Source organism: Epinephelus lanceolatus, chromosome 18 (genome assembly GCF_041903045.1).
Source record: "Epinephelus lanceolatus isolate andai-2023 chromosome 18, ASM4190304v1, whole genome shotgun sequence".
Classification (NCBI taxonomy): domain Eukaryota; kingdom Metazoa; phylum Chordata; class Actinopteri; order Perciformes; family Serranidae; genus Epinephelus; species Epinephelus lanceolatus.
Window position 1 is genome coordinate 16,243,226 of NC_135751.1, and position 15,548 is coordinate 16,258,773.

Consider the following 15,548-nt stretch of genomic DNA (forward strand, 5'->3'; position numbering starts at 1 on the left):
TGACGTTTTGGAATATATATTTTCATCACTTCATCATGTTATCCTATCAAACATTTGTTTGAGACTTTCATTTTTAATTTTCATTCATTTTCATAATTAGCATATGAATTCTTGAATTCTGGCCAAAAAACATGTTTGTAAAGTCACAGTGACCTTTGACTTTCAACCACCAAAATCTGTTCACTTCATCATTAAGTCCAAGTGGACATTTGTACCAAATTTGAAGAAATTCCCTTCAGGTGTTCCTGAGATATCGTGGTTAAGAGAATGGGATGGACCACCCAAACACAATGCCTCCTACCACTCCTGTCACCTCCATGGAGGCATAAAAACACTGTTAACAGAGAAGACACAGCCAAATACGGAAATGTGCTGCAAGTAGCACACACAACAATAAAAAATGTTTCTAGGGGACGCTAAAAAGTGATGCACATGGCCTAAATCAACCTAGCATCCACCTGTTGCTTTATATTAGCCTGCCAATTTAAAAAGTCTGACGAAATACACACAATAAATTGTGAAACAGGCTAAGGTAACATTAGCCAGATATAATGCGAATAGCTACTGCTATTCTACTACTGCTATTCGCATTATATCTGGCTAATAGCTACTGCTGCTTTAAGAACTTGTAAAAGCCGAAAAGCAAGTTACAGAAGCTCTATACAACATTCAGGGAAGCTAGTCACTATTTACTCAATCTGGAAATCCATCGGTAAAAAAAAAAAAAAAATTTCTTCCTTTACCTCTGAAGGTACAGCCCGGAGTTTTTCGACTAACCGGAAGTGCAGGGGCCTCATGCCCTTCACTTCCGGCGGTGCCCCCAGGGAATTGCCGTGTTGTTTACAAATACTTCGGGTAGAAAACCAGCAGAGTTTAGCTATATCACATTTTTCACATCACTATATCACTGTGTAGACTAATTTGATGTTTGTTAAGTCATTAAACACAATGACTGAACAAACGTTACTATTTCTGTGTGCACGTAATTAATATGGTTATCGTAGATTAGCTGGGCTAACCGTTAGCTGTTAATGTTAGCTGTTAGCGTTGTCTATAGCCATAGACTATAAAAATAAGGTAATAACTCAATAAACGGTCCGTGAATAAAATATTTTTTTCCAGCGAATATCTTAGTTACAACATGATTGAGCTAGCAAAGCAGTTTTGTGTTGATAAGTGTGGTATTTATTCAGTTATGGGGAATCACGATGTCTAGAAAGCATCAGTGGCTGCAGCTGACAGGGACAGTTAGCAAAGCTAACATCAGGACGTCATCTGTTAAAAGCCTCCCATTGCCGGATACAACATGAAACTACTCCAGTTAGCTCAATCATGTTGTAACTAAGACATCCGCTGGAAAAATATTTTTTTTCACGTTGACGAGATGGCATTACTGCAGCGGTCGCTATGGACGCGGAGCTTGCTGTTTCTGTAGGTACACATTTCCTGGGGACACCTGCACGTCTCGGCCGCGCCCCCTCCATTGTGATTGGCTAAAGCGCAGCATCGTTCAAACTCAAAGCCCCGCCCTTCCCCCCTCTCTAGTCGTCTTTCACACAGGGCTGCCGACAGATTCTACAATGTAGATTGCAGAATCTGTCTTGAGAGATTACTATTAACTACGCAAAGATATCGTGAAGTAATGATGTCCTGGTCAGAGAATGTAGTCATGAAGCACGGTGCCCCCCATTACCACCATTAGCACTGCCAGCACTATCACCATTGTTAGCACTGTTCACACTGTTAGCACCATTAGCTGCTAGCCGCCAGCTCAAGCAGGGCAAGTTTATCTATGTAGCACATTTTGGCAACAAGGCAATTCAAGTGCTTAACGTGAAGCGTAGTGCCCCCCATTAGCACCATGTTAGCACTGTTCGCCCTGTTAGCACCATTAGCTGCTAGCTCAGGCAGGGCAAGTATATCTATATAGCAACAAGGCAATTCAAAGGCAAAAGAAACACAAACTCCATGTTGAGAGCCCTGTGCAGACAACTTTTGAATCATAGCTACGTTCTGAGTAACATAGAACTCCTTTGACATAGAACTACTTGTTTTAAACCATTAATTAAGTATTTTGTAATGTATTGTTGCACTTGATTCTGAGAGCTGATTTGATTAGGGGTTATCCTTACAGAAGAAAAAAAAACATTGAAAATTCCAAATCATCTAAAATTTCTTTTAATTTGTTGTACGACAGAAGTAAATTAGAAAAAGGTAACTGTGCAACTGTTTGCTTAGTGCTGGTTAATTTGCGTGCCACATATTTATGAGGTTTTATGTCCTAACCTATTATGTTCAGATAAACTGCTATTTGCAATGTAGTCGCTTTGTGTCTACCCCAAAAAATCAATGCCTCTGCACACAAACGCACACGTGTGCGCATCGACTTTACCATTGATGTATGTCTGCTCATGCAGCTTGGTGATGCTTAGCAAGTCTGCTCCCTGCTGCTGGCAACTGATCCGAGCCTCGCTCCATGACAGCGTAGCCTGGAAGTTAAACTGGTAACAGCTGTCTGTCAGCGGGTCAGTATCCCAGAATGTCTCACAGCCACTGCCTGACAGTGAGAGAAGGAGATAAGGCATCAGTTAGACCAGAGGAGAAAGCAGGAGGAAATAACACTTAAATAAACAGTTGGGTGAGAGGAAACTGTGGTTGTGTTTCTGGCACTTTCTCCACTGCTAATGGATAACTCACTCTTTACAGGACAGAAGCCCCAGCGCTCGTCTTTGCCGTAGTCGTAGGTGGTGGCACACCAGAGGTGACCGTCCTCGCGCCCGATACTGGTGCAGTTGTGAAACCACTGACCGTCATACAGGAAGGGCAGGTAGCAGGGGCGCCCATGAGAGTTCCCCTGGATTGTGTAGATCTCTGGGGAGCAAACAGAGGAGAGACTCTGAACCCCAGCATGCGACTGGAGAGGCGGACCATGCTTGTGTTGCCTAAAGTTGTGGCTGTGAACTGTGCTGAACTGAAATACTTTGTCTGTTTCCTCAAAGACTTGTACAATCAAACAAATGGTGAAAAACAGGAGGATAATGTTACAGTCAAAACAGAAAAGTCAAATAGTGGTCAGAGGACGGAAGAGAAAAGAAATAAAATAAGCAGTTTATCAGGAAACTTTTATTATGAACTTTATTTGAAAACAGATCAACAGCTGCACAATAAAAATCTTGGATCTAAATATTTATATATGATCTTTAAGATATCACATTTTTCTTTTGATCTAGTTTAATTAATTAACTTTATCTGATTTCTACAGTTTGATAAAATACCCTGAGGCTGCTGTCCTGGTCTCCAGATTCAGCAAGTAGTGTAGTGAAAAGAAAAGAGCAACAGAGACAGAAAGAGAGGGGCAGAGGCTGGATCTGTGGTGTTACCAGAACAAGTCAGGCCAATGGAAAGTAGGGCAGACATGTTAAACGAGGGAGGAAAGATTTGTGAAGCTCCCTCCCTGACTTCCCTCTCTGCTCCACCACTGGCTGGCTGCTGGCTGCAGCGGAGTTGCTCCTCCGCTGACTAATGTCAGAGGCATTCCTCTCCAGCGGCGAGTTGACTTCACAAAGAAACTTGTGGAGATCGGCACTTAAAAGTTGAAAATGTCTACGCAACTCCCTTTCCACAAAAAAAGTAAAAGAGGCTGAAGAGAGGAGGGATAAAGAAGAAAGTAAAGGGAGATTTTCTGGTCTTACGTTTATGGCAGATCTGGTTTTAATTGCAGTCAAGCGGAGCCTGTTAACTGCAGACCCGTACAGCTGACTGAGCCTCGCAGTATAGTTTGTCAATGAGCAACCGTGACATTTGATATCAGTAAGAATGGCACTGACAGCGGAAATGAGGCTTAGCTGTGAACCACCATGGTTAGATTTAATCTGGACTGAAAACTATATATAAATACAAATATACTTGAGGGCAAGGGCGACTCCGTGTGTTTACTGGAGTTTACAAACACCAGCAATGTTTTCCTTGGCTTTCTGACTGGCAGTCGGCCACTTGTCCTCAAAGATGCCCTAAAAGCAACATTTTGCTATATCCACTTGATCAGATACAGCTGTGGCATTCACAACAGTGAGTCTATCTGCCGCAACGAGGCAGCACAACATACAGTGAAGGAGGAGAAGCTCACCAGGTCGCTGTATCACTACAGCTAGGGAATGATTTACAGACTCCAATAATGGGTCCAATGTTTGTGATTTTATTTCTCATATTTTGTGGATTTTATTTGGTTATTGTGTATTACTTTATTTATTTGTTATAATTGTTACTTATTTGTACATTTTTCATTTCATTGCATTTTTAGTATTCCTTCAGTCTTTGTTTAAAGTTTAAAGCTACAATTGGTAACTTTTATGATGTAACTATTTGTCGTATTTGCTGGAGAAGTATTGAGACAGATAGTCAATGGGAAAAAAAATCATGTCCCTCCCGCTCATCCCCCTGCTTCCTTGTCATGGATGGATTACTGAACAGACCTACCGGGCACAGGCCCAGTGTCAGAGGACCCTCTGGCCTTCCCTTCTAAAATGTCAAACCTGTCAAACACATACTGAACAGGAAGAGACTCAAAATGACCACAAAGAGTCACAAAGCCTGTGTCTTGCTCCTGAGAAGGTGAGGTGGTGGGGCCCTTTGCATGTCTGTTCCAGGGAGCCCATTGTCTCATAATCCACCCATGCTTCTAACGGCATTCACTAGAATCTACTTCATCACACCAAGAGCAACCAATCAGAGCTGAGGAGTCTCCAATGCATCTGTCAATCATGTCAAACACGGCTAGTGAACTGCTGTCAAACTGTCAAACTTGGCAGCGTTGATCAAATATGAATCAAGATTCTGTTATATTGTTCATTTCTAGCCTCAAATGTTTTCAGAAACATATTTTGAGAAAGTTTATGACCCCGCTGCCATGTTGGAAACAGTCCACCTAAGCCGGACCAACTTTCTCATTTTACAGCTAAACAGTACACTTAATAAAGTATGTTTCTTAAAACATCTAAGGCGAGATATAAGCAATGCAGTAATGAAATCTTGATTCATACTTGATCAGCACTGCCTTGTTTGGCAGTTTGATCAGATTTCACAGAGGAATCGACATGATTGACAGCAGCGTGGGAGACTCCTCAGCTCTGACTGATGGATGCTGACCGCACTGCAGTCTGATTCCAGTAAAGAAAGTAATCATGAATAATTGGATTTGCTCAAAAGCACTCAGAAACTCAGAAAGAATGGACTGCACTGAGGCAATAGAAACTATAAACTTGGAAAAAGTAGCTATGTTGGAACGTGGGCACCAATGGAAAACTATTTAAGGTCAATATGATACACATGTATATGAGTGTATGTATGTTTTTTTCTCTCTCTTAAACCTCTAACTCGGTTGTTCTGACATGAACTAAAAATGGATGTCTTTCTTTTGTTGGCTCTGTTCTATAAATCCGAGAGTTGTTTGTGCTGCGGGATGAAGAGCAAAGAGAAGAGAGGGATTATGGTGGTGATTGAGACCAATACTGCTTGAGGAGTACTTTGATTAAGGAAAGAGGATGAGGGTAGGGTTTGGATGTGTAGGCTGGACTTGAAGGGGTTGGAGATAATGGGGTTTTTTTTCTTAATGTGTCCAATTTGTATGTCCTTGGTTTGTTTTGTTTGTATTTTGTCTGTCAATTATAAATAAATGTCTTAAAAAAAAGAGAGGCAGTAGGTCTTTTGTCTATTGTATTGTTGATGTAATATTCTATGTTGCTCTGGATTTTTTAATGGGAATCTGGACGTGAAGTTATCTAGTATAACTCGACCACCAATCTGAATCTGCAAAGCATGCTTACCCTGATATGTTTTCGAGCACAGGTCCTGCACAGCGCCATGCAGTCTCCATTTGAGCTTTGAAGTAGAAGAGGTCGAGGAGGAGTTCCAAAACGAGGGCGAGGGAAGGTAGTTGTTGAGGTTGTCCAATACCTGGCCGCAGTTCCAGGTCCAGCGTATTCTGGGTGGCTCACGGTCACAGGTGTACACGCCCAGGGGTGACCCGTCCCATCTGGAGGTGAAGTTACCAGTGGTCACGCCCAGGCACAGCGAGGAGCCAAGGTTGAACAGGCGACCCCGGTTCACCCACTTCCAGCGCTGGTGGGCCTCCTCACAGGCGGATGACAAGACGAGAGAGTGATCCCGCACTCCCAGGCACCCCTGGGCGCCCTCATGGAAGAAAGCAAACTCGTCAGAGTCCAACGGCGCTGTGCAGAGAGAGGGAAACAATGGCATCAGTCGATAATCCCGATAAACAGGATTCCATGTTTGCAGCTAATGTGGCAAGAGAACAGGTCAGTGGCTAGATCAATATCTCCATTAATGGATGCAGAGCTGGGTTAGAACTAGTTTGAGTCGTGGCCTCTAATGTTTCTATGTAATACACTAAGTGTTATTATAGTAATAACACTTATATGAAAGAGCCCTCAGCATGAAGTGATTGCAGAAATCTCATGCAATAAACTGTAATAAGTGGTTGCACATGTTTTTAATGCGAGGTTAGCAGTTATGACTGAAGTATTTCAGCATGCACCAGGTGTCAAGAATTCATCCCATTCCCAAAGTCTGACCTGGAAATGCCTCCCACCTTGTTTACAACATTTTGTGGTGTCTATTTCTGTTGGGTTTGTCTGAGGAGAGAGCAGCAGCTGGTGGTTTTGGGGGATAAATATATAAAAGGTCTTTATCATGAGGATCTGTAGGGTGACTCGTTACATTTGACCCACATAACTGAGTGTTTACACAGGTTTGAATTTGATTATATTGATGAAACTGTAATGATCCTCAGGGGTGAAATGGGTAGCTGTTTTCAGTCTGCAGACTTCTCACTGCTGTACACTGACGCCTTTATTGGCATTACTTCAGGGTGATTCTCTGAGGAGTTATAGCTGCCTGCGAGGTGTTAACCTACAGAGCTTTGCAGTATTCTCATATACACTTATACCACATAAAAATATCAAAATAAATAAAATGTTAGCAGAAAACTGGGAGTTACGGGGGAAAAGTGTTGAATTTAACACATTCAAAGCAGTGGCTGGCTGCCAGCCTCAGTGACTGGAATTTCAGAAACAAAACCCAACACCCCTTCTCAAAAATATATGTGGTTTTCCTTCATTCCTTTTTTTCTATTCTATTTTTTTCTTGAAGGATTTCAGAGATTGGTAACCTAGAAGCCAGGATTGTGAGCATAATGGTGTGTGGTTGCGAATCTGTGTGAAGGTGGGAGAAAGAGAGACAAGTCAGGAGTGAAGGAGTGACTCTAAATTAAGGTCCTGCGAAAATGATTTTTTTTAAAAAAAAAAATATCCCCCAAAATACACATAAACCCCTTCTCTCAGACCTGAGAGTCAGCGGAGAAAAAGTGAGACCCTCAGCATTCCTACTCGGCAGGCTCCCGAGAGAGGCCCGGAAGTGGGGAAGGTGGGAAAAGATCACTGGGTATTTGCTTGAAAAACACAACTCTCCTATGTGGATACTTCAGACCGCTCAGTCTGTGGCTATCCCTCGTTTCCTACCTCTCAGCTAAAACACTCCAAACCTCCTGTGCTGCTTTTATAGACACAGAGACAATAGAGTCTCATCAAGAGCCCTATATAAACCCCTGTAATCTGGAGGAGATGACTGACACGCCCCTCTTCTTGCTCTCAGCCTCTGTGGTTGAGTTTCTCAGAAGCAGTGTTAGCTCCTTTGGTCGGTGGCAAACACAGTAACGGAGCACAGTGGCACAGTGCAGCATGAAGGGCTCTGTACGGTGTAATCAGATATAATCACCACCCTGCTCTTTTTATAACGGCATCCATCTTACAGTAACACCCAGCTGTCTGTGTGGCGTTTTTACTGCCAGTTCATTGTTTAAATCAAGAAAGATTGAAGTTAGAGCGAGTGTGTTCCCTGACAGGGACACAGAAACACGAATACTGTAAGCAAACACCCGGTCCAGTTGACACAAAACAACTCAGTTGCTCTTCGTGCAACTTTCTTTCCATGAAGCTGTTTTTCACTCTTATTAACACAACATAATCCAGAGCAGGATCAAATGTAAAAAAAATGGCAGGACCTTTGGAAAATCACTGTCTGGTGTAAAGTGGGGGAAAAAAGTGTTAATTTCAGATTTTTCAGAAAATCTGCAAAGGAAAATGTGATTACGTGTGCCACTGCTGGAAACTTCTGAAAACTGGGAGTTAGTTGACTGAGATAAGCAGTGGGCGGCGCTTACTCTCCAGTCAGGTGCCACTGCAGGAGAGAGCACAACTAGATGACACAATTAAAGGAGTGTCAGACAAACCTCAAACAAAGGAAAACAATGGATGTATAATTACCGGAGAGTTTTGAACAGCTAATATTACAGCTCTGTGCTTTTGGAAGAGTTCTGGTAACAGCTCTATGTGCATAAGGGTGTTAAAAAGCTATCCAGCTATGACGAGGGGAGCTTGCATGGCCTATGTAATGACAGAACATCATGACTGTACGTCATCATTTATTCACTGAATCTGTTCCCATTGCACTTATTCGCAATGACCTTTAATCAACAAACAAAAATTCTCACCTCCCCCAAACATAAAACTTTTTTGCAATATTTTGAAATTTATTTTTCAATTGTTTTTTTAATAAACAAATCTAAAATGCGTAAAAAAAATAAAAAAAAAGGGTGAATGGAACCGCACCTAATGACTTGTGACTTGTTTAATCTGCTAATGGGGTATGTGGATAAAATCAAATATCAAACTATTTTTGACCAAATACCAAGATATTGATATTGCAGCAATATTATGAGGTTGACTACTGGTGAGGGGCGGCACGGTGGTATGGTAGTTAGCACTGTCACCTCACAGCAAGAGGGTTCCTGGTTCGATTCCAGGTAGCCCTTCTGTGCGGAGTTCTCCCTGTGTCAGTGTGGGTTTTCTCCAGGTACTCCGGCTTCTTAATTAATTGGTGACTCTAAATTGTCCGTAGGTGTGAATGTGAGCATGAATGGTTGTCTGTCTCTATGTGTCAGCCCTGTGATAGGCTGGCGACCTGTCCAAGGTGTACCCTGCCTCTAGCCCAATGTCAGCTCCAGCCCCCCCACGACCCTCAAGAGGATAAGCAATTAGAAAATGGATGGATAGATGACTATTGGTGCTTTCACAAAATATTTACACATAAGATTAGTAATGTGGATATAATAACTAAGTGGATAAAGGCAAATAATACATCAGAACAGTCTGGTAAGTTCAGAAAATGACATCCCTTCACTGTAATGCAGCCTTTTAAACCAGGAAAAGACAGCACCAATCAAATTTCAATATCCAAAATCTAAGACGGTATATAGTCTCATATCATGATATATCAATAAATATTGATATATTGCCCAGCTCTCTGTTCTTACTATAAAACACCAGAAAATAGTGAGAAATGTCCATCATGAATTACCAGAGCTGTAGTTGGCTAACTCACTTTGCTTGTTTTGTCCATTCAACAATCTAGAACATATTGCATATTCAGTTTACTATCACGGAGGCCAAAGAACTCATATACTCACATTTGTGAGGACAGAACTGGTGAATTTTTGCTTAATAAATCACTTAAATTCAAATCGATTATCAAAATAGTTTGATGAATTTCTGTCATTCTGTTAATCCCTTCAGTTCTAAAAAGTATTTTGCTTTGAGCCCTCAGGATAGTTCATACAAAACCCTCAATGACAGACGTCCTCGGTTCTCTGCTGTGATTCATCTCTACTCTGCAATTACGGTGGGGTGTCTACCACAACAGACAATAAACTGTTTATCTGCTATAATCTTAGCTCAGGATTCAGTTACACTTCTCAGTGCAAGTAAAAACCTTACGGATAGTTGAATAGCTGAGTTACACAATGCTGACTTTTTAACGAGGCGAGGCATGCATGCCAATAAATCAGTCTCATGCCATTTTGTCATTTTCACAATGAGAATTAAAGCCATTTTTAAAAATAGACCACTGTCAGCTCCGACACTGCCTGTGGGAAGATTTTCACACCAGAACCAGCCCAGTAGAAATCAGCATTACACTGAGTGTTGAATTCACTTCACTGTGTGAATATAAGCTCGGTATTAATATGGTGACAATATGAGAAGTTCCTGGCATAAAGCTTTTGAACCACTAGACAACCTGAAGCTGAAGTTCCAGACAGCAAGAAGCAAATTCAAAAAGAAGTTTTAATTCCAGTCTGGAGGGGACACAACTGGATGTTTGATGTGAGGAAACTCCCGGGCAATCAGAGAGAGTGCAGAATTCCAGATTAACTTTAAGCCATTGAGCCCTGTGAAAGCTAAGTCACAACAGCTCTCCTGCTGTGATCTCATCCTCTTCTTTGCCCTGTCACCCCTTTTTTCAACGCCAAGACAGTTTCCTGCTGAAGAGAGAAGCTGAAACACACGGCCAAGGACTCTCGCCAAGAGAGGCAAGATATTCCCAGAACCTCCACCTCCTCAATACGGTCATCTGTTGGACTGGGTTTGAGCACAATACTTGCAAACGTGGGTGATGAATCAACAGCGAGTCTTGGCTTGAGACATTCTGAGTTCAACAAACTTCTCAATATCACATTGTTTCTGTGGAGTGTGATTCACTGCTGTGGCCAGATAATTAAAACTACGTGGCCTATGTTTTTTCCAATCACTTATTTTATATACTTGTAATCTAAAGATCTACACTGATGTTGGAGCAGAAGGCTTTTCCCGTAACCTCGTCTTATTTTGACAGATGTCTGAGATTAAAAAAACAGGCATTTAACTGGCCAGTGTGATAAAATGGCAACCAACAAATAGGCAGGAAATTCCAGCCTGCTGTGTTTGTTTCTTTGGTGTTTTATGGTGGTCTGGCCTCTGAAGCAACTCAAACTGTAGATAGGTTAACCTCATTCAAGAGGCATGGGAGAGGGGGGAGAGGGCTATCAGGAGAGATAGAGGAGCATGTTTGCATCTTGCAGCCACACGCAGAAACAGAGCTAACTGGAACCTTGACGAAAGTGTGTTCCTAATTTAGAAACTGTCAAACTTCTCCATCATTCCCAATTACGCATGGGATAATGGGGATAACGACTTGTCACAGTCTTAGTTAAACTGTAAAATCATACAATAGTAGGTCCAGTGTGTAGGATATATGGGCAGAGGTATGTTTTCAATATTTTATAATTACCTGAAAATAAGAATTGTTTTTGTAGAATAAGCCCACTATATCTACATAGTGAGCAGGTCCTCCTTGTTATGAAGAAGTATAATGATTACAAGATACCGGACTCCAACATGGTGTCTCTTCATTCCAATGCATGTATGCCGAAAAGTTTCTAGCGCCCAGGTCTACTTCCACAATATGCAGCCCACTGAATGTAGGCAGTGTTACACCTGAGTTCTGGCACAACTCATACACTTTACATTGTGATGACATCACAGATTTTTAAATAGCTTTTCTTGGCTTGAGGAAAGTTTAAACAAATATAAAACCTCCATAGATGAAAAATTCAAAGCAGAAAGAAACCTAATTGACCTTGTTTGCAGTTCGGGATGTGCTGTCAACAGTTTTACAGATGTTTCTTTTATAATGGTGGTCAATGGGGAAAATGCCTTTTGGGCCACAGGGGAATTTTTGAGTGGCTTTCCTGGAGGTGAATTTGCAAATTCTGGGATAGCAAAGGAATGACCCACTGTACTCTGCCTTGCTCTGCTTTTGATTAGCTTATTGTGACATTCTCATCCTTATCAATTCCACTCCTCTTGCCTAAACCTAATCAAACCAACCAGCAAATGTGACAAGTACTAGCCAATCATAGCGTTGGTTGGGTCATTACTCTGCTATCCTGGGATTTGCACATTTGCTTCCTGGATGCCTCATCCTTGTCACTATTTTTTTTCCCCTGCTATAGCGAAGGCATGGCTCACCCTACTCTCCCTCTGACTGGCAAGTAGTCATTGCCTTTTTTGCCTGGATTGGTTAGGTTTAGGCATGAGAAATGAGATTGGTTAGGGTTAGTGTAACAATGTCAGGGTAAGTCAATTGGAGGCAGAGTAAGGCAGAGTAGTGCGGGTTTTGCCTTTGTCATCCTACGGAAAAAAAAACATGCGTCCTTGTCCATGTTGCACTGCCATGTTTCTACAGCAGCCCAGGATGGACAAACCTAACACTAGCCCCTTTTACACTGCCAGATTTTCTGCAAATGTTGGGCCATTTTGCCGGCAAGCTGCAAGCGTTTAGACACACAGAGCTGGATTGGCGAGTTGATCTGAGGTGCCCAATTTTCCGCCTCGTAGGGGTAAACATATTGGCGGAACCCTTTTAGTTTAAACATACCGAGGCAGCCTTCCGCAACGGGAGGGGCTGTTGAAGATGCCACACGTGCGAGCCACTGACGGTGGATAAACAGGAAACAGCTGATAGCAGAGATTAGCGAGCAGCTAGTAGCAAGAGGGAAACGCAAACCTGACAGACACTACAGTAAAGATGAGCAGCTGGGGAGACAAGGAATTGTGCGCCCTCCTTGCCCTCGCAAATGAAGAAGCCATTAACTGTGACAGCACGTCACTGTTTATGTCACACGCTGAGCTACACATTTTGTTACTTGCTCACGCCCCCCCATTGCCCCGAAAAAGGCACATTCTGTATAAACAAAAGTAGGTAGGCGGCATTTTGGCTACCTGTAAAAATCTCCCGAGTTCACACTTGGCACATGGGATGAATTTCAGCTAGTTGCAATCTGTAGTCCTCACCACTAGATGCCACTAAATCCTACATACTTCCCCTTTAAAGGAGAGCAGTGATTAAATTAATTTTGATGGACATTTTGTGTGAACAACTTTTGTTCAGAGGCTTTGCATCAGAGACCACCACAGAGCTGGAACTGTCTCTGCACATAATGAATGGCAAACTTGTTTTGCAATCCAACACCGTGCTAGCCTGAACTTTCATCCAAACAAACTCTGTTGTGTTGCAGTTCTGCCAGTCATGAATCAGGGGAAGAATATTGCCTATAAATCATCTTGTGCCGTCACTGTCACACTTTTTCTTCCCTCCACTGACTACTACTTATATTGTTGTCCTGTACCAATACATGGCACAGGACAGCATAAAACTCTTACGTGTCATGACAGTGCAGGAAAGGTCATGACAACTTGCTGAGCTGTTCCTGATCAAAGTGTTTTCCACTGTTAAACTCTGGTGGCTGGGAGCTGCAAAAACAGTTCACATAACAAATCCAGAGAAACAACATTTCATAAAACAAATCAACAATGATTATTTTCCCCCTTTAGATCCATCTGCAGCTCATCTGTTTGGTCCAAAAGTGATTGAAAAGGGATTCTCAACTTTGGCAACAGGGGAATTTGATGGCAGATGGGTGCAAGTCATTTTAAAATTAAGAAACTAAGCCTCGTCAAAAAAAGAGCTCCAGATTATTTAGGATGTGTATCTAGCAGTGTATCCTCTGGGATAAGAGTAGGAGTGTAAACCCACATAATCTCAGTATCTTATTCTAACGTCAGGATCAAACTAAAAGAGGTAAATTAATGTATTAAGGAGCAGTATAATGTCCTGAGTCTGGTCTTATGATACCAGGATAGATGTGGTTACTTTAAACTCTCTTTTTAGGGCTGCACAATCGTGACATTATCAAAATCGCAATATGGCCAAGTGCAATATCCAAATTGCAGGAGCATCTTTTTGATAAAGGTAAAATGTGTCAAAACATACCATTATAAATGAGGCAGGGAACATGCTTGTTTGGCACAGACCCCAGAAAACTGGTGAAAATGAAAGGCATAAATTGGCATTCTCGCTAAAATCGTGACCCACATTGCATTTGCAACATCTGTCAAAATAATCACCATATGATTTTTTTCTTTTTTTGGTATATCATGCAGCTTTATATCTCTTTTTTGTAATCAAACTGATTCAATAAAAATCGAAAATATGAGAAAATGTGTGGTTAATGCCCAGTTTAACCCCATCATTTCATTCACTCACTGTACAATAGAGAAGTCACTGACGGTATAATCAGGTTGGCACAAACATTGTAAAGAATAATTATGTGGTGAACGCAAGGATAAATTCCATAAATATCCAATCTAATCTTCCTGGAAATGATTGTTGAGGTGGGTTTACTCTGCACAGCATCCCATAACATGCAGCGTAATGGTCTAATAGCTGCTCAGGACCGGACTGAATGTGTTAATTGCAGCCTGTAACAGGATGTAAAGGTCACATCTGCCCGCAGGGTGCCAAATGAAGCGTCACCCCACGTCAGTTTTACAATGCAGCCTAAATAAAAACCCATCCGGTACTAAAATAGACCAATCAAAACGAAAAAAGTGCGTTGCTTTGCAGCTTTAAATAAACTTCACACATAAATAGAAATCACAATAGAGACAGTAAGCCAGCAGCCCCTTCCCTCCTCCCCCCGTTTTTCTCCACATCTGGTTCCACTCACTGCTCGGACTTTTGGTTCGTGGCATACCGAGGCACCGAATCCCGAATACACAGAAATGATCTTTCACTGTCTGCTTTCTGATGCATTTTATAACTGGAAGTCGTCACTAAAACAAAAGCATGCACAGTAGGTTAAACGTCGGCCCGGTTTTTCCACTTTTACATCAGTGAAATTCAGCGAAAGTTGATGTTTTTCTCACCCGTAACGCTCCTCTTCAGTTCCAGACTAAAGATGAATAAATATAAAGTGCATTTGTAAAATACAAGTTGCCGATTTGTCCATGTTCTCCTTGGTTCCTTGTTTCGGTGACGACCGTTGCCTTGCATGCTCACAACTACAACACACGCACACACACACACACGTTGCAAAAAAAATAAAAAATAAAAAAAAACAAACCAGAGAAAAAAAAGAAGAAGCCGGAGCAGCAACTGCCCCAGTGTTTCACTTTGAGGACGGATGATGCAGAGTTGGTGGCGAGTTTGAACGCTAGAGCTCCGTCTGCCTCTCAGTCAGATGAGACTGGAATGAATGGAGCAGCATCAACAACGTGTGAGTGTGTGAGTGTGTGTGCGTGTGTGTGTGTGTGTTTGTGTGTGTTTCCCAACATGAGGTCCGGGGACCTCCAGGGGTCTAAAGGACCCCCAATAGTAATCAAATAGGCTATATGGAGGACTGCAGTAAAAAAATAAGAAAAAAAGTAAAATAAAATAAAATAATAAAATAAAATAAACTTGATCTCTTAAAAGTATTCATAAACCTGAGAAATCAGAATTTAAATATAAGCTATTCATTAATTATAGCTGTCAGGTAAAAAGTAAAATAATAATAATATAAAAGATAAAAAAAATCTGATTTTTCCCCTCCAAAATATTTAAATTTATTTGACAACCTGCTATATCCCCTTTTTTACATCATTATTATTTATTTAATTTCTTTTTCTGCTTTTATTTTCAGAGTTTTGCCTCTTTTGCATCAACACCAACTCTCTAGGATTTACCCTCACAGGTGCTGGTGGGGAAAGATAATTGGGTTGCTGGTTCAGTCCAATTACCAACCCAAAGCATAGGTAATTGACAACCTGGGGCTAAGA

The 15,548-nt window shown here is 41.7% G+C and overlaps 1 protein-coding gene across 1 annotated transcript in view; it reads right to left on the reverse strand.

Moving 5' to 3' along the window:
* mrc2 (mannose receptor, C-type 2) overlaps positions 1 to 14,991 on the reverse strand; it is a 37,875-nt gene extending 22,884 nt beyond the window's left edge. Inside the window, exons 1-4 of the mRNA XM_033645616.2 lie at positions 14,658 to 14,991; positions 5,823 to 6,227; positions 2,698 to 2,871; positions 2,393 to 2,557 (exon numbers count right to left, since the gene is read on the reverse strand). Coding sequence (XP_033501507.1) covers positions 2,393 to 2,557; positions 2,698 to 2,871; positions 5,823 to 6,227; positions 14,658 to 14,784 — 871 coding nt within the window. The 5' untranslated portion in view covers positions 14,785 to 14,991. The remainder of the gene's footprint in view (positions 1 to 2,392; positions 2,558 to 2,697; positions 2,872 to 5,822; positions 6,228 to 14,657) is intronic.
* Between the last annotated feature and the right edge of the window lie 557 nt (positions 14,992 to 15,548).